At 44.5% G+C, this 24,782-nt stretch overlaps 1 protein-coding gene across 4 annotated transcripts in view; it reads right to left on the minus strand.

The window, feature by feature from the left end:
• The window catches only part of LPIN1 (lipin 1), a 121,215-nt gene that overhangs the window by 65,090 nt on the left and 31,343 nt on the right, over window positions 1-24,782 (minus strand). For all 4 annotated transcript variants that reach the window (XM_075861095.1, XM_075861094.1, XM_075861096.1 and 1 more), the window contains exons 2-3: window positions 21,778-21,978; window positions 1,044-1,139 (exon numbers count right to left, since the gene is read on the minus strand). In XM_075861095.1, the coding sequence (XP_075717210.1) occupies window positions 1,044-1,139; window positions 21,778-21,978 (297 nt within the window). The remainder of the gene's footprint in view (window positions 1-1,043; window positions 1,140-21,777; window positions 21,979-24,782) is intronic.

Here is a 24,782-nt window from a genome sequence, read left to right on the forward strand (position 1 = left end):
TCCGCCACGTGTGGCTTTGCCCTAACAGTATGGATAATTTTGAATCACTCAGCATCAGCCTTAAAGTCTATGTACACATACACATTTGTAAGGATTTTTTTAATTTAAATTAATGTATTTAGTTTTTTTTAAAGAAACTTTTAAAATCACTTTTATATAAAAAAAAAAAAAAAAAGGGGGGGGGGTTTACTTTTAAGATACAGCTTCTATGTATCCTGTATCATTCGGTCTCAACGAATTCCATCAGTTCAGCTGAACTGACAACTCGGCCGAGAGCGGGTCCTGCGTATCGGACACACAGGATCCAGCTAATATCGATCAGCTGAACTGACGGAATCGGCTGAGACAGAACGATACAACTTCTATGTATACAGGATACACAGAAGCTGTATCTTATATAAAAAAAAATTAATTAAAGTTAATCAAAGTGATTTTGAAAGTTGCTTAAAGGCTATGTACACCTTTGAAACAGACATTTTTATTAAAAAAAAACAAACAACTATCAGTGTGATTGGTGCGGTTGTCAAAATACTTAATTAAAATTATTTTTGTTTTTTGAGATATGGAGCAGCTGTATCTCGCACTAAAACCTGAATCTGTCAAGTCTGCGGGACTGACTGGTTCAGTGAAAGCGGGTCCTGCGTGTCTCCGACACCCAGGATCCACCTGTAGTCGAACACATCTAAGGCTTCGTTCACATCTGTGTCGGAACTCCGTTCATGGGTTCTAAAGCACACTATACACTGTTCTCCAACCTGTCGCTTTCCAGCGGTTGTGAAATGTCAACTCCCATCATGCCCTAATAGCTGCAGTTCTGCTAGTAGTTGTAGTTTCACAACAGCTAGAGAGCCACAGATTGGAAACCACTGCCTTAGACCATCCAGGAGACCACTCATGGGCCATTCATAGTCAATGAACTTTTGGACAGTCTAGGAGCAGCGATCTTTATTGTAAATGTTTTCTACAGTGGTGTGAATAGAAACGTAACATCGAGGTTCTTATTACGTACAGAAGTTGACTTGTTCGTTCTGAACAGAATTTACCTCGTTATTCTCAGTTTCCTCAACAAAGAAAGCTTCTCCATTGTCTCCAAGTTTCATGTGCAGGTCCACACACTCTCCATTGATTTCAATATCAACCTAGAATATTAAAACATATTTTTTTTAATAGGACAGTAAAACAAGTGCACACACAAGGAATCAGGAGTTCCCCTTTTTAGAAGCCTATCCTGAACTTCCAGGTGGCCCATGTTTTAACTAAGGAGTAGTCCAAAAACGAAAAGGTAGAAAATAAGCTGGTGTGACAGTATTCCCTGCTTCTATGGTCTTGGAATGAAGACATCACTATTAGTAGTTATGCTTCCTCTTCTTCTCTCCACCGTATTCCTCCGCTCTTTGATATAAAATAAAAATGTATAGCCCCAAAAAAAAATTTGGTTAGAAAGCTCCACCTCCAAGAGTTCTCAATTGTAACTATTTATTAAAAAGTCCTACAAACTTAAGGATCCATTAACAGCCCTACCAAACATTGGTGACCACTTGGATTCTCCACAGCTTGATGGAGACCAACCTGGTCATCTATATTGTAGAAGTGTTGGTAGCAGTTGATGAGCCACCAGGCACTTCTACCTCTTGCAAGATGACCAAAAGACCCCAGTAATGGTTCATGTAGTATAAGGCACATGGTATAGAGGTAGAATCAGCACTCAGCAGGAGAAACAGGATTCCATCAGAGGTTTTCTTTTAATTAACCACAGTTGCTACTAATTTTTAGATTAGCAACCAACAGGCCAAACAATCTGCTTGAAAGTGCCCACTATAGAATCCAACAAACCAAACTGAATTGGCTAAATGGATCTTGTCGTTTCAGAAAAGCCCTAATCGGTCCACAGCATCACTGAAAGAGCTAGGAGTAATTCTAAAAAAGAAAACCCTCACACTGACACCTATCTGGTCAATTCCTGGACGTGATGTGCTGTTGTATAGTGGGTGCTAGTCTACTAGTTTAAAGATGGCATAACCTAAAGGCCCTTGTTAAAAGTTAATCGGTCGCTAATTGCAATAGAAGAAATCCCAAGGGGGGGGGGACATTTCCGTTAAATAAGCACTGCACTTTGAACACGATTTGCATAAATCACTAGTATATGTGAATATAAATTATGTTGTAATATATCTTATTAGAAAAAAATGCCTCTTTTTCTACCTATCAGCCCTAACCCCTAAACTGTTTACTCACTTTGAATTTACTGCTTTCTCAGACAAGACTCGCTCTCAGCTCACTGAGGGATCAGGTTACAGCAGCCCATAGAAGTCTATGGAGAGGGAAGGAGGGCACAGGAGAAGAGTAAGGCGTCGTTCACGTCTGCGCTAGGGTCCCGTTCCGACAGAGCTTTCCGTTGGAACGGGACCCTGACCGACACAAACGGAAACCAAAGGTTTGCATTTCCATCACCATTGATTTCAATGGTGACGGATCCGGTGCCAATGGTTTCCGTTTGTCTCAGTTTTGCAAGGGTTCCATCGTTTTGACGGAATCAATAGCGTAGTAGACTACTTTGTGCATATATGGTAGGCATTCCTTTGTAGGGAGTACAAAGGGTCAATATTACTGTGATGCCTAAAGGGGGCACTGTTACTTTTTGGGGGCACTACGAAGAGCACTATTACTGTGTGGGGCCTAAAGAGTGGTACTATTACAGTGTGGGGCACCAAGAGGGGGTATTATTTCCATCTGGTGGCACTATAAATGGCAAGATTTTGTAGAGGGTGGGGAATAGGTGGGGAGATGCTAGAAAAGTGAGGAGCCAAAGATGCCTGTGTTGCAAATTCTGCAGAGGCGATTCATAGCTGGAAGAGGTTGTCATGGCGTTCTGGGCCGGATAAAGAAGAAAAGGGAAAGTGAATGACTCCAATCTGAGAAGACGTCACCGGTGAGTCACTGGATATAACTGTAAAGTATTCACTTATATGGTCTGCAGAGCGTTTACTGGCATCTACCACTATATGGTGGTAATATTGGTCTTTGTTTTACTACATGCGTTTTACTACACAATTAATAGTGTTCCCATTATTTCTATATAGCTGAAGGATGGGACCTAAAAATAATTTCCGCTGGTGGGCCAAGTTATTCCATTCTGACACTGCATTCATGTATTACATGGACAGCCAGTCATTTGAAGGTCCTGCAGTGTAATACTAAATTTCTGGCTAGTCACAGCTTTCTCAGGCAAAATCAGCTGTTTGCAGGAGGTCTGAGGAACTGTAATGAGGCAAACCCCTATAATTCTGGAAAATGTTTTTACCTTCTGACATGTTTCTAGGACTATAAATGAGAACCCCTATAATGGCCATGTTACCAATTTGCTAAAATATCTTTGCATTTCTAGTGACAAAGGGTCAATATACCAGCTCTATACAAACATATATATTGAACTAGAAAGACACAAACATGAAGGAAAGTCATAAGGTTGGTTCCTACAATCTTTATAAACTTCTAGACGCACCATTCTGAGCTGCTCAGGAGATGCAGTTGTCACTTCCCTTTCCCCAGACGACTGAGGTACAGTTATCCTAGCCTGGGTGGGAGTTTTGAGAAAAATATAAAAAGCATTTAAGAGGAATTTTAAAAAATTGCCTCTCAAATGTCTCCATCCTGTATAAAACATCTAAACTATGCTCTAAAATGATCAGCACTTAGATAATAATAACAATAATGGTCACAAACAGATTTTTTTTCTCGCGATTTGTATATTATATTAATTTTTAGTCAACCAAGCCCCAAAACGACATAGTTTATCGTAAACATTAAAAAAAACAAAAAACGATTAGTTGAACCCATCATCCTCCGCCGATGATCCAAAGAAAGGCAAAACTCCTCCAAACTTATAGAGGCTCTGTCACCACATTATAAGTGGCCTATATTGTACATGATGTGATCGGTGCTGTAATGTAGATAACAGCAGTGTTTTTTTATTTAGAAAAACAATCATTTTTGACGGAGTTATGACCTATATTAGCTTTATGCTAATGAGTTTCTCAATGGACAACTGGGCGTGTTTTACTATATGACCAAGTGGGCGTTGTGGAGAGAAGTGTATGACGCTGACCAATCAGTGACCAATTAGCGTCATACACTTCTCTCCATTCATTTACACTGCAGATAGCAATATAGCTATATCACTATGTGCAGTCACATAAACACACTATAACGCTACTCATGTGTCATGACAATGAATATACATTACCTCCAGCCAGGACGTGACGTGTATTCAGAATCCTGACCACTTCTGTAACGTCTCTGTGAGTTACAGCATAGCAGACGTAGTCTCGCGAGATTACGCTGTAAACTGTCATTCACAGCAAGATCTCGCTGTGCTGTGCTATAAATCACAGAGACGCTACAGAAGTGGTCAGGAGAATGAATACATATCACGTCCTGGCTGGAGGTGATGTATATTCACTGTCAGGACACTGCAGTAACGTTATAGTGTGTTTATGTGGCTGCACATAGAGATATAGCTATATCGCTATCTGCAGTGTAAATGAATGGAGAGAAAAGTGTATGACGCTGATTGGTCAGCGTCATACACTCCTCTGTACAACACCCACTTGGTCATAGAGTAAAAACACGCCCAGTTGTCCATTGAGAAACTCATTAGCATAAAGCTAATATAGGTCATAACTCCGTCAAAAATGATAGTTTTTCTAAATAAAAAAACACTGCTGTAATCTACATTACAGCGCCGATCACATCATGTACAAGATAGGCCACTTATAATGTGGTGACAGAACCTCTTTAATAAAAAGTTATCTATAGAGATGAGTCCCTGTTATGTCTCTCAAGAAAAGCTTCCTGACACCTTCATTCATCATCTATACTGATGCCCCACTGTTATAGTTCTTCAGAATGAAGAGAACAAAGCCACGGCGCCACTTGGTATGGATCAAAGACGATGAGGTAAGAATAGGAGGAAATATAAATGCTCACCGTGTGGTTTAAAAGAGTTCAGCGTCGGGGTCCACGGGGTAGCTGCTGCCAGATCCGGGCCGGTCGCCTAGGAGACCGCTTGAGTACGAGAGATGCAGATAAAACAAGGATCTATAATGGCGCTGCTGCTTGTTTGTGGACAAAGTTAAGTATCCTGAGGTCAAGTATAGAGTTTTGTAAAAAACTGTTTATTCGCAACGCGTTTCAGCACCGAACTGGCGCTTTCATCAGGCATAGGGTTACAGAAAAAAGAGACATGTTTATATAGGGCCAGTTCAGATTGGATGATTGGGTAAAAAACCGCGAAAGCACAGTAGCAGGTCAAAGTTCAAAATGTACGATCTAATAAAACATGTTAAAATACAAATACATAGGGGGCAGGTAAAGGGTATAAATAATGAAAGGCTGTATGTTCTGTCAAAGATTGATTACGGGACGGAGTGAGTTAAAAAACATGTGCAACGTAAATGTGTATACTATCAATATCATTTTATTTTTACTTTTACTAGAAACAATGGTTGGTGCCATCGGGAAGCAGGGGTGGGTAGACATGATTTTATTAGGGGTTTGTGTGTAGTGTTTTACGGAGTAATACTGTGTGTTGTTTTCAATGTTTACACGTTGCCTCGGGAACCAGAAGAGTTACGGAAGCCGAGGCGCTCCAAAAGGTAATGGAACGCAAGGTGAACCGCATTACGCGAAGGAAGGGTGAGGTGCTCAGACAGGACCGGCGGAGACTGCTGGACCGAATTGGAATATGAAGATCGGGCAGGGGGTGAGTGAAAAATCTATATCAAATATAGATAAGCTCCAGAACCTTAGGTTAATAGGTTGATATAACACTTGTGGGCGTTTATTTGGAAGGAGCGTACATCAATGGTAGTGGGTGAGGATAACGGCGGTAAGGATGCCCATACCTGTATTAATTGTTTTGGTGACAATTGCCACAGTGTGCATTATATAGCAGAAGAATTGGATTATTGGTTTATTAGTTTGTTATGTAAAATGCATTACGTGATAAATGCTTATTGCCCATCTGGAGGTTGGATATGGCTAAATGTTGTAATAAAGAAGAGATCTAAGTGATGTTTAATTTTAATATTTTATTATTTTATAATTCTTTTAAAGAAATTAAAACTGGTTTAGTATATAGTCAGATAGATTAGTCTAGAGATGACTCTGTAATGTCATTTAGACCCAAAGGGTGAAGTGTGTTCATTTTAAAAATCCAGTAGTTTTCTCTTTGTTTTAACTTGCTGAATCTGTTTGGGACATCAATACTGATATGTTCTATTGGTGTGATATTGATTTTATTGAATTGGCAGTCATGCATTTGGAGGAAATGTCTAGAAACGCTATGCTTGAGGTATCCATTGTTTATATTGTACCGATGGTTGTTAACTCTGGTCCTTAGACACTGAGTGGTTCTACCAATATATTGTAGGTGGCAAGGACACTCTAACAAGTAAATGACATAGGAACTGCCACAATTTAGGAGAGTTTGTATATTGAAGGTTTCGTTGGTAACTGTGGATGTATAATCAAATTTTCTGTGGTTGATGGAATTGCAGCACAGGCAACGTGAGTGTCCGCATTTGTATGACCCTTTGATGCTGGAAAGGAAGTCTGTACTAGTTATAGGATGTTTTCTTACTCTGCTAGGGGCCAGAATATTTTTTAGGGTTAGGGACCGTCTGAAAGTGATATTGGGTTTACATAATAATGTGTCTTTGAGGTACGGATCATTTTTAAGGATGTGCCAATGTTTGGAAAGAATATTCCTGATTGTTTTATTGCCCCTGTTGTAAGTAGTGATGAAGTTGAGATTGGAACTATTTGCACCCAATTTTGAAATCTTGACGGAGGGGTTTAGACAAGACATTTGAGTAAGCTCTGAAGCTTTTGATCGTGCGCCTTTTATGAGATTTGTTGGAAAACCTTTGTCTTTGAACCTTTTTTCAAGGACTGCGCATTCTTTGTTGAAGTCATTGTCAGTACTGCAATTTTTCCTGATCCTCCTGAATTGGCCAAAAGGTATGTTTTTCAGCCAGGGGCGGTGGTGGGCACTTCTGAAGTCAATATAACTATTGACATCGACTAATTTAAAATGTGTTTTCGTTATAAATTCGTTGCTGACAATGTCGTATTTAATGGTCAGATCAAGATAATCTATGGATGTGGGAGAGAATGCATATGTGAATGCTAGGTCATAATTGTTTTTATTGAGGGTATCGATGAAGCGTACAGCTTCCTCCTCAGTGCCCTTCCACACTAAAAACAGGTCATCTATGTACCGTTTGTATAGTAGAATATTATTTTTGTAGGGGTGTTCGCCATAGATGTATGTTTCTTCGAAGGACCCCATATACAGATTTGCATAGGATGGTGCAAAACGGCTGCCCATTGCACATCCTTTTATTTGATGGTAGAAGCTGCTGTCAAAACTGAAGATATTATGTTTAAGAATGAAGTCAATGCAGTTTGTTAGAAAATCAACCTGGGGTTTAGAAATATTGTTAATTTGGGAAAGAAATGTGTGGGCTACTTCTATGCCTTTATCATGTGGGATATTGCTGTACAGTGTGGTTACGTCCGCTGTCAGGAAGCAGACTGGGGCTATTGTAGGGTCAAGCTTTAGGTCGTTTAAGTCTCTGATTAGTTGTGTGGAGTCCTTGAGGTGGGAGGGTAGGGTGAGGACGAGTGGTTGGAGATGAAGGTCTATGAAATGTGAGAGATTACTGGTGAGGGAACCTATTCCCGAAATGATGGGACGTCCGGGGGGATCTATTAGTGATTTGTGAATTTTAGGTAGATGGTAAATGAAAGGTAAGCTTGGAAAAGTGACAGAGAGGAACCTTTTTTCTTTTTTATTAATCAAACCTGATGAGGCAGCTGATTCAATTAGGTTTTGGTATTCAAGTGTGTACATAGGTAGTGGGTTTCTGGTCAATTTAGTGTAAAAAGTGGTGTCGCTCAGAATCCTCATCGTTTCTTTTAGGTAATTATCCATGTCTTGGATGACTATTCCCCCTCCCTTATCAGCCGGGCGGATTATGATGTCTTGGTTTTTTTGAAGATTTTTCATGGCCTTCCTTTCATGTATGGTTAAATTGTCAGAGTAATGAGATGGTAAATCAAGAGTTCTGAACTCATTGCTTACCAGGGACGAAAAAGTTTCGATCATAGGCCCTTGGTGGTGGGTTGGATAAAAATTCGATTTCGGACGGACTTCTACTGGGATGGCCCTAGGTGTGGCTGGGTTTTCAGATGTTTCTATGTTTATGCTAGGTATAGTGGTGAATTTGGTCATGGCAAAATGTCTGGTGAGGGTGAGCTTCCTGGTGAACCTGTTGAGGTCCATAAAAAGCTCAAAATTGTTGGTTGAAGATGTAGGGCAAAAAGAGAGACCCCTATTCAAGAGGCTGTGTTCATATGTGCTTAGAGAATGTAGTGACAGATTGAATATTTTTATTGCTGGACAAGGTTCCTCTTTTTGTTGAGAGATGGATGATGGTTTGTGGCGTTTTTTACCCCCTCTTCGTCCTCTGGGTCTGAACCTAGTTTCCTTTTGGTTGAGATTTTTTGGATTTTGGGAAAGAAATTGGTGATGGTTTGAGCTTTGGGGCTCATGATGTATGGGATCAGTATGTCCTTGCTCACAACGGTGGGAGTTAATGGAGGTCTGACTAGCTGGGAGGGTAGACCTAAAAAAGATGTCGCTGCATATGTAGTATCCAAAACCGATGTGGCTAAATCAATATTGGGGTTAATGAGCCCCTGGGTGATGTTGTGATTAAAGAAATGGTCATCAGGTGAAGTTGGATTAGAAAAATAGGGGGTGTCATGGATTGATAATTCAAGAAGGGATGGAAAAGGATTACCACCCTCCTCGTCTATGGAATCGTTGATCAGGGATGTGGTTGAAAGGTTGATAGCTGGGGGTACTTCCATTGGTTCCGATACGGAGGGTAACCGGGATAAATGGATTGCTAAATCTGAGGATTTGAAAGCGTTCATGGGTATTCTGGGGCTATATTGGCTGTACCGGGAGGGTATGTTTGGTTGTGGGACCTGATTTAGGGTGGGTATTGTAACTGTATTGAGACACATGATTTCTGGGACCAATATTGGGGTGTTCGTCCTCGGGGGGTGGTTTTGAGTCAACTCAGTACCCTCTTTCCCGAGTACTGTGGTTACATTGGTTCGGTTAGGTCTGGACTTGGAGCTATTCCTGAAGGACCTGCTGTAAGTAATGACCTTGTCCCGTGGGGTTGTATGAATGGGTTTGTTCGAAATGTTTCTATTTGTAGAAATATCAGGTTCAGATATGGTGGTCTTTTTATCTAGGGGAGGAATGTTGCTTGTTTTCCATCCACCGGCAGGGTCAATGGCATAGTCTAGTTGGTCCCTTTTGAATTTTTTGACTTTTCTCAGAATGAGGTCTTTTTCGTAGGAGATTAGTCTTCTACTAGTGGATTCCTCTAATTTGAGGAAATCACAGTGATCGCTGTAGTGTAGTAATTGTTCCTTAGTAGCAGAGATGTCTGACAGCAAAGCATTGCTAAGTGATGTACGTTTGGTAAGCAGTCTTTCAAGGAAACCTAGATGGCATGCATCTATATGGGACTTCCAGTTGTTGCTGAAAGATGTGTCTGCAGGGTAGGGGTTAGTGATAGATAACCTTAACCCTCTAGGGGTAATGTTGGCAGAGATGTATAACAATAAAAATTGACAGTCGATGTTCTGTAGGGCCTCTTTTTTCAGGAGGTCCTCAAGATACAGGTATAGGTCCGTCATCTTTAGGGTTTCCTCAATTGATGAGGTGTTACGACATTGTCAGCAACGAATTTATAACGAAAACACATTTTAAATTAGTCGATGTCAATAGTTATATTGACTTCAGAAGTGCCCACCACCGCCCCTGGCTGAAAAACATACCTTTTGGCCAATTCAGGAGGATCAGGAAAAATTGCAGTACTGACAATGACTTCAACAAAGAATGCGCAGTCCTTGAAAAAAGGTTCAAAGACAAAGGTTTTCCAACAAATCTCATAAAAGGCGCACGATCAAAAGCTTCAGAGCTTACTCAAATGTCTTGTCTAAACCCCTCCGTCAAGATTTCAAAATTGGGTGCAAATAGTTCCAATCTCAACTTCATCACTACTTACAACAGGGGCAATAAAACAATCAGGAATATTCTTTCCAAACATTGGCACATCCTTAAAAATGATCCGTACCTCAAAGACACATTATTATGTAAACCCAATATCACTTTCAGACGGTCCCTAACCCTAAAAAATATTCTGGCCCCTAGCAGAGTAAGAAAACATCCTATAACTAGTACAGACTTCCTTTCCAGCATCAAAGGGTCATACAAATGCGGACACTCACGTTGCCTGTGCTGCAATTCCATCAACCACAGAAAATTTGATTATACATCCACAGTTACCAACGAAACCTTCAATATACAAACTCTCCTAAATTGTGGCAGTTCCTATGTCATTTACTTGTTAGAGTGTCCTTGCCACCTACAATATATTGGTAGAACCACTCAGTGTCTAAGGACCAGAGTTAACAACCATCGGTACAATATAAACAATGGATACCTCAAGCATAGCGTTTCTAGACATTTCCTCCAAATGCATGACTGCCAATTCAATAAAATCAATATCACACCAATAGAACATATCAGTATTGATGTCCCAAACAGATTCAGCAAGTTAAAACAAAGAGAAAACTACTGGATTTTTAAAATGAACACACTTCACCCTTTGGGTCTAAATGACATTACAGAGTCATCTCTAGACTAATCTATCTGACTATATACTAAACCAGTTTTAATTTCTTTAAAAGAATTATAAAATAATAAAATATTAAAATAAAACATCACTTAGATCTCTTCTTTATTACAACATTTAGCCATATCCAACCTCCAGATGGGCAATAAGCATTTATCACGTAATGCATTTTACATAACAAACTAATAAACCAATAATCCAATTCTTCTGCTATATAATGCACACTGTGGCAATTGTCACCAAAACAATTAATACAGGTATGGGCATCCTTACCGCCGTTATCCTCACCCACTACCATTGATGTACGCTCCTTCCAAATAAACGCCCACAAGTGTTATATCAACCTATTAACCTAAGGTTCTGGAGCTTATCTATATTTGATATAGATTTTTCACTCACCCCCTGCCCGATCTTCATATTCCAATTCGGTCCAGCAGTCTCCGCCGGTCCTGTCTGAGCACCTCATCCTTCCTTCGCGTAATGCGGTTCACCTTGCGTTCCATTACCTTTTGGAGCGCCTCGGCTTCCGTAACTCTTCTGGTTCCCGAGGCAACGTGTAAACATTGAAAACAACACACAGTATTACTCCGTAAAACACTACACACAAACCCCTAATAAAATCATGTCTACCCACCCCTGCTTCCCGATTGTACCAACCATTGTTTCTAGTAAAAGTAAAAATAAAATGATATTGATAGTATACACATTTACGTTGCACATGTTTTTTAACTCACTCCGTCCCGTAATCAATCTTTGACAGAACATACAGCCTTTCATTATTTATACCCTTTACCTGCCCCCTATGTATTTGTATTTTAACATGTTTTATTAGATCGTACATTTTGAACTTTGACCTGCTACTGTGCTTTCGCGGTTTTTTACCCAATCATCCAATCTGAACTGGCCCTATATAAACAGGTCTCTTTTTTCTGTAACCCTATGCCTGATGAAAGCGCCAGTTCGGTGCTGAAACGCGTTGCGAATAAACAGTTTTTTACAAAACTCTATACTTGACCTCAGGATACTTAACTTTGTCCACAAACAAGCAGCAGCGCCATTATAGATCCTTGTTTTATCTGCATCTCTTGTTATAGTTCTTGGCATGGTTTAAAAAGATTATTAGATAGATCTATGAACGGTCCATTGATACAAATACAAAAGAAAAAAATTGCTAGATTGAAATTTTGAGAACAAAAACGGCTTCGGGGTGAACTAAGTACTATAGCTCGCCCCGAAGCCGTTTTTCCTGCTCTGTGTTTTTAATATACAAGTGCCAAAAACTGCAGATATCCCATCTGTGAGTAATGACTAGAAGGGTTAAAATATGTTCTCATCATGTACATCCAGTCCCCTTTTACAGCATCCCACAATTTCAATTTGCCTTGGCAGCAGCTTCCTGAAATTGGTTGCTACACTCAACCTTACTAATATCCTATAAGATCTTTCAATGTCAGTATTACCATGTGCTTGGGTGCAATTTATCTTCTACCAAGTGCTTTTATCCTTTTCTAGATTCCTCTGGAATACAATACGATCCTCTTAAAAGTTCAGTAACAAATATACTTCAAAGAACAGGGCCTAAAGGCTATATACACCTTTGACATTTTTATTCTTAAATAAAACAAACAACAATGTATCAGTGTGTTTTGTGCAACTTTCTAAATACTTTTTGAGATACAGCTACTTTGTATCATGTATAAGAGCAGCTGTATCATGCACGAAGACCAGAATCTGTCGGGTTATGAACTTAGATGTGATCGGCATGGCCGGCCTTAGCTATGTTCGACCAGTGCGGTCGCACAGGGCGCCAGCCGCCACACGGCAAGAGGGGCGCCAGCGGGTGTGTGTATCCCCGCGCCATTGCAACTACCATCGGGGATACACACACTAACTGCAGTCGCCTTTCCACCCGGGCGCTTCTTCACTTACCTCTGTAGCAGCCATAGCGGCTGCTAGCGGTGACACCGAGCATGAGGGCGGTGGCGCCGCTAGTAGCCGCTGCGGCTGCTATAGCAGTAGCGACGACACTATAGCAGAGCAGGGAGATATCTCCCTGCTCTGCTGTCTACTAGCGCCACTGTAGCTCCCTGAAGGAGCGGAATCCCCGTGTGGCCTGGGATTCCGCTCCTGGAGCGCTGCTTGATGTTTCTGTCCATATATGGACAGTGATATCAGGGAAAACTCCTGAAGCGGAATCCCCAGTCACAGAGTTGCATGACCGGGGATTCCACTCCAGGAGAAGCCAATGACGTCATGGACACGCTGTGACCGTGGATCCCTCTTCAGGAGTTTTCCCTGATGTCACTGTCCATATATGGACAGAGGCATCAAGCAGCGCTCCAGGAGCGGAATCCCCGCTCCTTCAGGGAGCTACAGTGGCGCTAGTAGACAGCAGAGCAGGGAGATACCTCCCTACTCCGCTATAGTGCCCCCCTGTAGATAGCACCACTGTAGCTCCCTGAAGGAGCGGAATCCCCGTGTGGCCGGGGATTCCGCTCCTAGAGCGCTGCTTGATGTCACTGTCCATATATGGACAGAAACATCAAGCAGCGCTCCAGGAGCGGAATCCCAGGCCACACAGGGATTCCGCTCCTTCAGGGAGCTACAGTAGCGCTAGTAGACAGCAGAGCAGGGAGATATCTCCCTGCTCTGCTATAGTGTCGTCGCTACTGCTATAGCAGCCGCAGCGGCTACTAGCGGCGCCACCGCCCACATGCTCGGTGTCACCGCTAGCAGCCGCTATGGCTGCTACAGCGGTAAGTGAAGAAGCGCCCGGGTGGAAAGGTGACTGCAGCGCTCCAGGGAGCTACAGTGGCGCTATCTTTACTGGAAGGGGGGGTTGCTATCTACAGGGGGGCTGTGGGCTGTGTGGCACCACCTACAAAGGCCAACTTTGCAGGAACACTCAAAATACCCAGCTTTCCCGGGTATGAAAAAAAAGTGTGGAAATAAACTAAGATATAGTGTAAAGGATCTGCCAGGCACAGCTTCGGGGTTAACTCCCAGAACTAATCAGTCAGCACCTGAGAATACATCCCTGAGACTGACTCCTGCTTCCACCATTCAGGCTGGCAGGCTTAGGAGTGGGGGAGCCTATCGTAACATGGCCAGAATCAGCTAGCTCCCGCCCTCGGTCTATTTAAGCCTGCACTTCCTGTCCCTCGGTGCTTGTGATTCTTTCCTTGTGGTTTCCTGGCCCAGCTACAGCTCCTGCTATTTTTGATCCTGCTCCATACAGACCCTGGCTTACCGACTACTCTTCTGCTTTTCGTTTTGTACCTCGCACACTCCTGGCTTGACTCGGCTCGTTCACCACTCTGGTTGCTCACGGTGTTGCCGTGGGCAACGGCCCCTTTTCCTTGCTTGTGTTCCTTTGTATGTTTGTCGTGTTTGTGCACTTACTGAGCGCAGGGACCGCCGCCCAGTTGTACCCCGTCGCCTAGGGCGGGTCGTTGCAAGTAGGCAGGGACAGAGTGGCGGGTAGATTAGGGCTCACTTGTCCGTCTCCCTACCCCCTGCCATTACATAATCACAAGCCCATACCTAGTCTACCCCTGGTCCCTGACACCACTATGGACCCCCGTGAGACCCTGGCTCAGCAAATGCAGGGTCTCTCCCTACAGGTCCAGGCCATGGCTCAGAGGGTCAACCGGCCTGATGCTACCCTGGTAGTTCCCCTCACCGCACCTCTTGAACCCCACCTCAAGTTGCCCGACCGGTTCTCAGGGGACCGGAGGGCTTTTTTCTCCTTTTGGGAGAGTTGTAGGCTTTACTTTCGTTTAAAGCCTCATTCCTCAGGTTCTGAGAGCCAGCGGGTGGGTATAATTATGTCCCGGCTCCAGGAAGGGCCCCAAGAGTGGGCCTTCTCCTTGGCTCCTGACGCCCCTGAACTTTCCTCCGTTGATTGTTTCTTTTCTGCTCTCGGACTTATTTATGACGAGACTGACAGGACTGCCTTTGCCGAGAGTCAGCTGGTGACCTTAAGTCAGGGTAAGAGACCTGTTGAGGAGTATTGCTCTGACTTTCGGAAGTGGTGCGTAGCTTCTCGGTGGAATGACCCTGCCTTAAGGTGCCAGTTTAGGTTGGGTCTGTCGAATGCCCTGAAAGACCTGCTAGTTAGCTATCCCTCTTCTGACTCCCTAGACCAGGTTATGGCTTTAGCGGTACGACTTGACCGACGTCTCAGGGAACGACAACGTGAACGTTTATGTGTTTTCTCCTCTGACTCCCCCATGATGCCTCCCGAAGCTCCGTTGCTTTGTTCCTCCCCGAAAGATTCAGAGATACCTATGCAACTCGGGGCCTCCGTGTCCCCCCAACAACGTAGAGAATTCCGCAGGAAGAATGGTCTCTGCTTCTACTGTGGGGATGACAAGCATCAAGTGAACAACTGTCCTAAGCGTAAGATTGCAGCCAGAGAACTTCCGCGTCTAAGTGATCATCGGGGAGGTCACTTGGGCGCACAGGTATTTCCCGTAAATATGAAACGTACTAAGATCTTGCTTCCCTTTCAGGTCTCTTTTGGTGGTAGGTCTGCTACCGGCAGTGCCTTCGTGGATTCAGGGTCCTCTACTAATATCATGTCTGTGGAATTTGCTATGTCCCTTGCTGATTGATTTGCCTAAACCTGTCCCGGTAGTGGGTATCGACTCCACTCCTCTTGCTAATGGTTATTTTACACAGCATACCCCTGTTTTTGAACTCCTTGTTGGCTCCATGCATTTGGAGCAATGCTCTGTACTGTTGATGCAGGGATTATCGTACGATTTGGTTCTAGGTCTTCCCTGGTTGCAGTTGCATAATCCCACGTTTGACTGGAATACTGGGGAGCTAACCAAATGGGGTAATGAATATTGTACGTCATGTTTTTCTGTTAATTCTATTTCTCCCCCTAAGGAGGCGAATACGCTACCCGAGTTTGTTCAGGACTTTGCTGATGTTTTCTCTAGGGAGGCCTCCGAAGTGTTACCTCCTCATAGAGAATACGATTGCGCTATCGAATTGGTACCAGGAGCTAAGCTTCCTAAGGGTAGGATATTTAATCTTCCTTGTCCCGAACGTGAAGCTATGAGAGTGTATATCCAGGAATCCCTGGCCAAGGGTTACATTCGTCCCTCTTCTTCTCCGGTAGGTACTGGCTTCTTCTTCGTGGGGAAGAAGGATGGTGGTCTTAGGCCATGCATTGACTACCGTAGCCTGAATAAGGTCACGGTAAGGAACCAGTATCCCCTTCCTTTGATTCCTGATCTCTTTAATCAGGTTCAGGGGGCCCAATGGTTTTCTAAATTGGATCTACGGGGGGCGTATAACCTTATTCGCATCAAAGAGGGGGATGAGTGGAAGACTGCGTTTAACACGCCCGAAGGCCATTTCGAATACCTCGTCATGCCCTTTGGGTTGTGTAATGGCCCTGCGGTCTTCCAGAATTTCATAAATGAGATTTTGAGAAATTACCTGGGGATTTTTCTGGTAGTGTACCTTGATGACATACTGGTGTTTTCCAAGGACTGGTCCTCCCACATTGAGCATGTCAGGAAGGTGCTCCAGGTCCTTCGGGAAAACAAACGGTTTGCCAAAACCGAAAAATGTGTGTTTGGGGTACAGGAGATTCCATTTTTGGGTCAAATCCTCACTCCTCATGAATTCCGCATGGACCCCGCCAATGTTCAGGCTGTGGCGGAATGGGTCCAACCCGCCTCCCTGAAGGCGTTACAGTGTTTTTTGGGGTTCGCTAATTATTACAGGAGATTTATTGCTAACTTCTCGGTCATCGCTAAGCCCCTTACGGACCTCACTCGCAAAGGTGCTGATCTCCTCCGCTGGCCTCCTGAGGCTGTCCAGGCTTTTGAGGTCCTTAAGAAGTGCTTTGTCTCGACCCCGGTGCTGCTTCAGCCCAACCAAATGGAGCGATTTATCGTGGAAGTTGACGCATTTGAGGTGGGAGTGGGGGCTGTCTTGTCCCAGGGTACCAGGTCCCTCACCCATCTCCGCCCCTGTGCCTACTTCTCCAGGAAGTTTTCGCCAACTGAAAGTAACTATGATATTGGCAACCGCGAACTCTTAGCCATTAAATGGGCATTTGAAGAGTGGCGCCACTTCCTGGAGGGGGCTAGGCACCAGGTAACGGTCCTTACCGACCACAAGAATCTGGTTTTCCTAGAATCTGCCCGGAGGCTAAACCCGAGACAAGCTCGATGGGCGTTATTTTTTACCAGATTCAATTTTTTGGTTACCTATAGGGCTGGGTCTAAAAATATTAAGGCTGATGCACTGTCGCGTAGCTTCATGGCCAGCCCTCCTTCGGCGGAAGATCCTGCTTGTATTTTGCCTCCAGGTATAATCATTTCCTCGATCGATTCTGAGTTAGTCTCTGATATTGCTGCTGATCAAGGTGCAGCTCCCGGGAACCTTCCTGAGAACAAGCTGTTTGTTCCCCTGCAATTCCGGCTAAGGTTACTTAGGGAAAATCATGACTCCGCACTATCTGGCCATCCAGGCATCCTGGGTACCAAACACCTCATTTCCAGAAATTATTGGTGGCCTGGGTTGCCTAAAGACGTTCAGGCCTACGTTGCCGCTTGTGAGGTTTGTGCTAGGTCCAAGACTCCCAGGTCCCGACCAGCGGGCTTACTGCGTTCGTTGCCCATTCCCCAGAGACCTTGGACACATATCTCCATGGATTTTATCACCGATTTGCCTCCATCCCAAGGCAAGTCGGTGGTGTGGGTGGTGGTGGACCGCTTCAGTAAGATGTGCCACTTTGTGCCCCTCAAGAAACTACCCAACGCCAAAACGTTGGCTACCTTGTTTGTCAAACACATCCTGCGTCTCCATGGGGTCCCTGTCAATATTGTTTCGGACAGAGGGGTACAATTTGTTTCATTGTTTTGGAGAGCCTTCTGTATGAAGTTGGGGATTGATCTGTCCTTCTCCTCTGCCTTCAATCCTGAAACCAATGGCCAAACGGAGAGGACTAATCAATCTCTAGAACAATACTTAAGGTGTTTTGTCTCTGACTGTCAATTTGATTGGGTCTCTTTCATTCCCCTCGCCGAATTTTCCCTTAATAACCGGGTCAGTAACTCGTCAGGGGTCTCTCCTTTTTTTTGTAATTTTGGGTTTAATCCACGGTTCTCCTCCGTTTCACCTGGTAGTTCCAACAATCCCGAGGTAGAGGTCATTCATCGGGAACTGTGCACAGTCTGGGCCCAGGTTCAGAAAAACCTTGAGGTGTCCCAGAGCGTACAAAAAACTCAGGCTGATAAAAAAACGTTCTGATAACCCCCTGTTTATGGTCGGGGATCTGGTGTGGTTGTCGTCTAGGAACTTGCGTCTCAAGGTTCCGTCCAAGAAGTTTGCTCCCCGGTTTATTGGGCCGTATAAGGTCATTGAGGTCCTCAATCCTGTCTCCTTCCGGCTGGAGTTACCCCCGTCTTTTCGGATACACAACGTGTTTCATGCCTCCCTCCTCAAACGCTGCTCCCCGTCCTTGGCTCCCTCGAGGAGACCTCCTGTTCCCATCCTCACCCCTGAGGGGGTGGAATTCGAGGTGGCCAGGATTGTGGACAGCAAGATGGTCCAAGGCTCCCTCCAGTACCTGGTCCATTGGAGAGGATACGGGGCCGAGGAGAGGACTTGGGTACCCGCCCGGGATGTTCACGCTGGGGTATTGGTCAGGAGGTTCCACCTGCGTTTCCCCAGTAAGCCAGGTCCACTTAGAAAGGGTCCGGTGGCCCCTCATAAAAGGGGGGGTACTGTAAAGGATCTGCCAGGCACAGCTTCGGGGTTAACTCCCAGAACTAATCAGTCAGCACCTGAGAATACATCCCTGAGACTGACTCCTGCTTCCACCATTCAGGCTGGCAGGCTTAGGAGTGGGAGAGCCTATCGTAACCTGGCCAGACTCAGCTAGCTCCCGCCCTCGGTCTATTTAAGCCTGCACTTCCTGTCCCTCGGTGCTTGTGATTCTTTCCTTGTGGTTTCCTGGCCCAGCTACAGCTCCTGCTATTTTTGATCCTGCTCCATACAGACCCTGGCTTACCGACTACTCTTCTGCTTTTCGTTTTGTACCTCGCACACTCCTGGCTTGACTCGGCTCGTTCACCACTCTGGTTGCTCACGGTGTTGCCGTGGGCAACGGCCCCTTTTCCTTGCTTGTGTTCCTTTGTATGTTTGTCGTGCACTTACTGAGCGCAGGGACCGCCGCCCAGTTGTACCCCGTCGCCTAGGGCAGGTCGTTGCAAGTAGGCAGGGACAGAGTGGCGGGTAGATTAGGGCTCACTTGTCCGTCTCCCTACCCCCTGCCATTACATATAGCTTTTATTTAATCTAGCTAAAAGGATTAATCCTTTACTCAGACTAAATAAAAGTTATATCTTAGTTTATTTCCACACATTTATTTGATAGCTGGGAAAGCTGGGTATTTTGTGTGCTCCTGCACAGTTGTCCTTTTTTGAATGTCTATTGCCCGCCAGCTATCAGGGTCATTTCGTAGTCCTTGCACTACCTACAAGGGGGCTGTGGGCTGTGTGGCACTACCAACCAGGGGGAAGTGGGCTGTGTGGCACTACCAACCAGGGGGAAGTGGGCTGTGTGGCACTACCAACCAGGAGGCTGTGTGGCACTACCAACCAGGGGGCTGTGGAGCACTACCAACCAGGGGGCTGAGGGGCACTACCAACCAGGGGGCTGTGCGGCGCTCCCTACAAGGGGGCTGCGCGGCGCCACCTACAAGGGGGCTGCGCGGCGCCACCTACAAGGGGGCTGCGCGGCGCCACCTACAAGGGGGCTGCGCGGCGCCACCTACAAGGGGGCTGCGCGGCGCCACCTACAAGGGGGCTGCGCGGCGCCACCTACAAGGGGGCTGCGCGGCGCCACCTACAAGGGGGCTGCGCGGCGCCACCTACATGGGGCTGCGCGGCGCCACCTACATGGGGCTGTGTGGCGCTACCTACATGGGGCTGTGTGGCGCTACCTACATGGGGCTGTGTGGCGCTACCTAAAGGGGGAATCTGTGAGTGGTGGGCTGATGGTCATTTTACTGTAAGTGGGGGGTTGATGGTCATTTTACTGTGAGTGGGGGGCTGATGGTCTTCAAGTTGTTTCCACCACTGACCTCCAATTGAAATTAATAGGAGGCAGAAAATATCTGCGGCGCCCGTTTGGAGCTTTTTTTTTCCAGCGTCTTTTGCATTCGCTTCAACAGCTTAACAAAAAACAAAAAAATTGTCACCCAACGCTGTCAGTTGCTGAAGGAATTTTGAGGCAGATTTTTTTTGCCTTACAAAAAACGTGTGTGAACATACCCTACGAGTGTAGTGCTTGTTCTTAGCCATTTTCTGTCTTTCTCAAAACAATTTTTGGTAGGGGGGCCCTGAGGAAATTTTGTTTTTCCAGTGCTGCCTCGAGTCCGAAAAGGTTGGGAAATTCTGTACTAGGCTACAGGGTCCCATCATGGAGAAGCTCAGTTAGTCATGGGAACGGGGCCTAGGGGAGTACAATTTTTGTTTTTGTTTGGGGGCACTGTCTACAAGGGGGAGGTGCGGGGACTGTATGGCACGATCTACAAGGGGAAGGTGGGGGACTGTATGGCATTGTCTACAAGGGGGAGGTGGGGGACTGTATGGCACGATCTACAAAAAGGAGGGGGGGAATTATGGCACTGTTTACAGGGAGGCTGTATGGCAAAATCTACAGGGGGGCACTATACTGTGTGGGGGCCACTAAGCGGACATTATACTATGTAGGGGTACTACAGATGGCATAATACTGTGGGCACAATTAGAGGACAAAATATTGTGTCCTTGAAGGGGTTGTAATATATATTATTAAATATTATTATTATACTGTATGGGGGCACTAAAGGGGCATTATCATTTTTTTAAGGGGCATTTTTTTTTAATGATGGGGTGGGGCGCCGAAAGATCATTTCGCACAGGGCACCATCTATCCTAGGGCCGGCCCTGGTGATCGGTAACAGCTCGATCCTGCTTGTCAGAGACACGCTGGACCCTCTGTCAATGTACCAGTCAGTGCCGCTGACCTGAAGGATACAGGTTTCAGTGCTAGATACAGTTGCTCTGTATAAAGGATACAAAGCAGCTGTTCTCAAAAAGTATTTTTTTTTTCTAAATAAAAAGTAATGAGAAAGTGTGTACATAGCCTTTAATAAGAATACTCAGTTTTCTATTCCTGAGCCAGTTATTAACCCAAATACACACATTTTTCCCTAGTACCAGAATTCTTATTTTATGTACCAACCTCCACAGCCCTACCCAGATCCACTTTAGAACTCACCTCCTCTTAGAAGCTGTTTAGATGGCCTTATATTTGACTTTTGCAAGAATAGAGATAATTTTATAGGCATGGTCAGCCTTAGGTTGGTTGGTGCGCTTACAAGTGCCTTCTATGGATGCCCCCTCCACATTGTGTGCCATGTAATTCACATACACAGATATGTCCTTCCCTACCGCTCCTCTTCTTTTAACATATCCCGAGTTGTGGGGCGCAAGATGACCAGTTTTGAGAAAGAACATGATTTTGTGACACTGTCACGAGATGTCTTTGCTATATGTGTCTGTGTGTGGCCACCCAGTGGTTGTGATTTGGGTTGCAGCCCGTTTGGGGTTTTGCTAGCATGTTGCGATATTGTATTGAACTGGTTTCATGAGAAATTAGAGTCCTTTACTAAATTCAAGAAAAGGTAAGGGTGGACAAATCTGTAATACAATTATACAGTGTCTAAATAGTAATGCCATAAGGTACCCATATAACACTGCCCAATCAAAAAATTTTACGTTTTGAGCACCCTGTGGGATTAGGGACGCAAGCTCAATGCCATCAGGGCCAATTGTACTCCCCTTCAGTAGGTTGCACACCCCTAAGACTGAAACTGTCTGTAGGCTTGTAGTGTCCCCACTAAAAATATTATATACACACACCGAATTGCTATATAATGAAGTCTGGACATTCACAGAATTATCATAGCACTCACCACTTTCTCCCTGGAGCGCAGAACTCCCATCTTCCCAAAGCGCACGTGGAATGGTGAACATTGTAGATTTCCATTGGGCTGACGTACCACAATAATGTCTATGGAGCCAGACAGAGTGGCAGGATTCAGACCTCTGTACAGCTCCTTCACAGTAACAAATACTTGTCCAGCTAGCTGCCCCACGTAATTCATTGTTTGAGACTAAGGAAAAAAGAAGAAAGAAAAAAAATCAGTTTCTATACTGGACAGATAACTACAAATTCCAGCATGCCTAGACATGGGATCTGTAGTAGCCCCACTGCTAGACAAATACTTATTATGCAAAAGCCAAAGACAGAATTTCCATAGTGACTTCCTAATGCAATCCAGTATGTCGGATGAAAAGCTCCTCAGAGAGATCCAGGTGTTGACTAGAAGACAAATGTCTGTCCCAGGAGGTCTTGCGCCTCACACTGAATATAAACATCCTCAACCTTCCTGGCTGTTCCGATATCTCAAGATCTTCCTGTTCTGCATTTATTTTAGTATCTTACATCTTCTCATGTCCATGTACAATCACGTCCTTCAGTCGTCCTCTTCTGTCAAGTTGTTAAACGTTCTTGTCTATGGGACAAACATGTGCCAAGAGCGCTCCTTTTGGCATATGTTTGACAACTTCATGTCTGGATACCGTTTTTATCATTTTGGAGCCCACATTTGATGTAAACAAAGCATTACCTATATCTGGAACGGGTGCAGAAAATGTCACCGCAATAATATCTCCCAAAAGCCGGTTGTGCATGGATTCAGGATGGGTCGACACATAACTAAACTCATATGCCCTTTAGGACTGTGGGTATACTGGGTGGTAAGCTCGATTGGGTTGCTGGGTTGCTGGCTACCCGGCTTTCCCACTAGAAGATAGTTGAATACAACTGTTACCAACTTGGCAGAAGAGGACAACTTTAAGGGAATCTCCACCTTTTAGCCTCATGTCTTATTTTGATCCAAAATTCTGTGCTTATTATTTTCTTAATATATCTTTATAGCAGTTAGAGATCTTTTTTCTGATAAATTGCTCCAGATCCCCTGCATACACCGATTTAAAAAAAGATAACAAGCTGTCAGCCTGCAGCCGCCACTAGGGGTAGCTTACTATATACTGCATTATTATGAAGTTCAATGTATAACAATATGCAGTAAAGCAGTGGTCCCCAATCGCCGGGCCGTAGATCATTTGGTACCAAACCGCAAAGGAAGATTAAGGCTGAGTTTATACTTGGCGGATACGCTGCGTAAAGTTATACTGCTTATCCGCCCCGGTAGCCGCAGGGAATTTCGGGCGAAAAAACGCACCAAACTGTGGTGTAGTTTTTCGTCCCAGGAATGTCCGCTGCGGAAAACTGCAACAGACGGCCGGCTAACGGGCTGGCCTCCTGCGATGACGTTTCATCCCAGGAGACCGCTGCAGCCTGTTATTGGCTTCAGCGGCGGTCACATGGAAAGAAATGTTATCCCAGGAGGCCGGCCCTCTGACGTCATACAGGCCGACCTCCTGGGATGACGTTTCATCCCATGTGACCACCGCTACAGTCTCATTGGCTGCAGCGATTACATGGGATGCAATGTCAGTCCGGGATCCCGGCCTGGAGGAAGAAAACACAGACTTCTGGGTAAGTATAAGATTTTGTTTTTTTCAGAGTTGCGTTTATTGCAGCAGAATAAACACAACAACTGCTATTTGTTGCGGGTTTTACCTGCCATTGAATTCAAATGGGGAAACCCGCAACAAATTAGCAGCGTTCACGCAAATACAATTGACATGCTGCCGAATAAAACTTGAATTTCTGAGCGGTGTTTTTGCTCACTATTTACTCAGCGTGTGGATGAGATTTGTTCTATATCATCCACTTTGCTGCTACTGTATTATGCTGCGAATTTTCCACAACTAATCCCATTGCGGAAAATCCACAGTATTTACACAAGTGTGAACTGACCCTAAAAAAAAAAAAATTTTTATTTTATTTCCATTTAATTGCAGTCTGCGGGGTGTTTTGTAATGCGTGTGATAGTGACCGCTCCCTCCCCTCCCGCCGGTCAGTGAAAAAATTGTCTTGCATGAAACTGGTTGGGGATCGCTGCAGTAAAGGCTTAAAAATCTCCCGAGTGGAGGCTGCAGGTAGCCAACATGTTATCTTGTGTTAAATCTGTCTATGCAGAAGAGCTGGAGCTTTGGATCAGAAAAACTGAGCTCCAAACGCTATAAAGATATATTAAGAAATTTATCAGTGCAGAATTATCAACCTATTAAAAAAAAAATTTTAGGGATCGAAATTCACTTTAAGGATTTATTTACAGTGGAAATGCTCTTTGAAGGAAGTTACCCGATCCGAACTATATAGTCAGGAAGGCGGCTGCTTGCGGCACATCAACACTTCTACTTCGGTTACTAGGACAGGGCCAAAAATAGGCATGAAGAGGAACTAAGAGTCAAGGCAGAATCACTTTATATTGTACATAAAAGTCAACAACCAGCAAATCAATAATAAAATCTGCGGGCTCATGAAAATAGATTTCATCTAGGTGTTCAATAAGAACTGGGCTCTGTATCAGACTTCAATAAATAGAGTATAAAAACTAGCACATGTAAATTCAGCTCCGTGGTCAGCGCCAAAGTCCTATGTCCAAATCCAACCAAAGACAATATCTACATGGAGTTTGTATGTTCTCCTTATATAGGTTTCCTCCATGTACTCGGGTTTCCTTCCACACACCAAAAACATACTAATAGATTAACCCTCTCTCTGCCAAGGACGTCAACAGAGCACTTCAGCAGTCAAGGACGGATCTCATACATCCTTGCTACAAGTGGCTCTAGTGTCGGCTAGATCTTGGCTCTAGCCCATATTTGCTCTCATGGTCATATATAAGGAGGGAGCATTATTATTTTTCCCTATAGTGAGAATATCACCCATCTGAGCCAAATTAAGCCATTTAGTGACTCCACGACCTTAACGTTTACCAGC

Source organism: Rhinoderma darwinii, chromosome 4 (assembly GCF_050947455.1).
Source record: "Rhinoderma darwinii isolate aRhiDar2 chromosome 4, aRhiDar2.hap1, whole genome shotgun sequence".
NCBI classification, from domain to species: domain Eukaryota; kingdom Metazoa; phylum Chordata; class Amphibia; order Anura; family Rhinodermatidae; genus Rhinoderma; species Rhinoderma darwinii.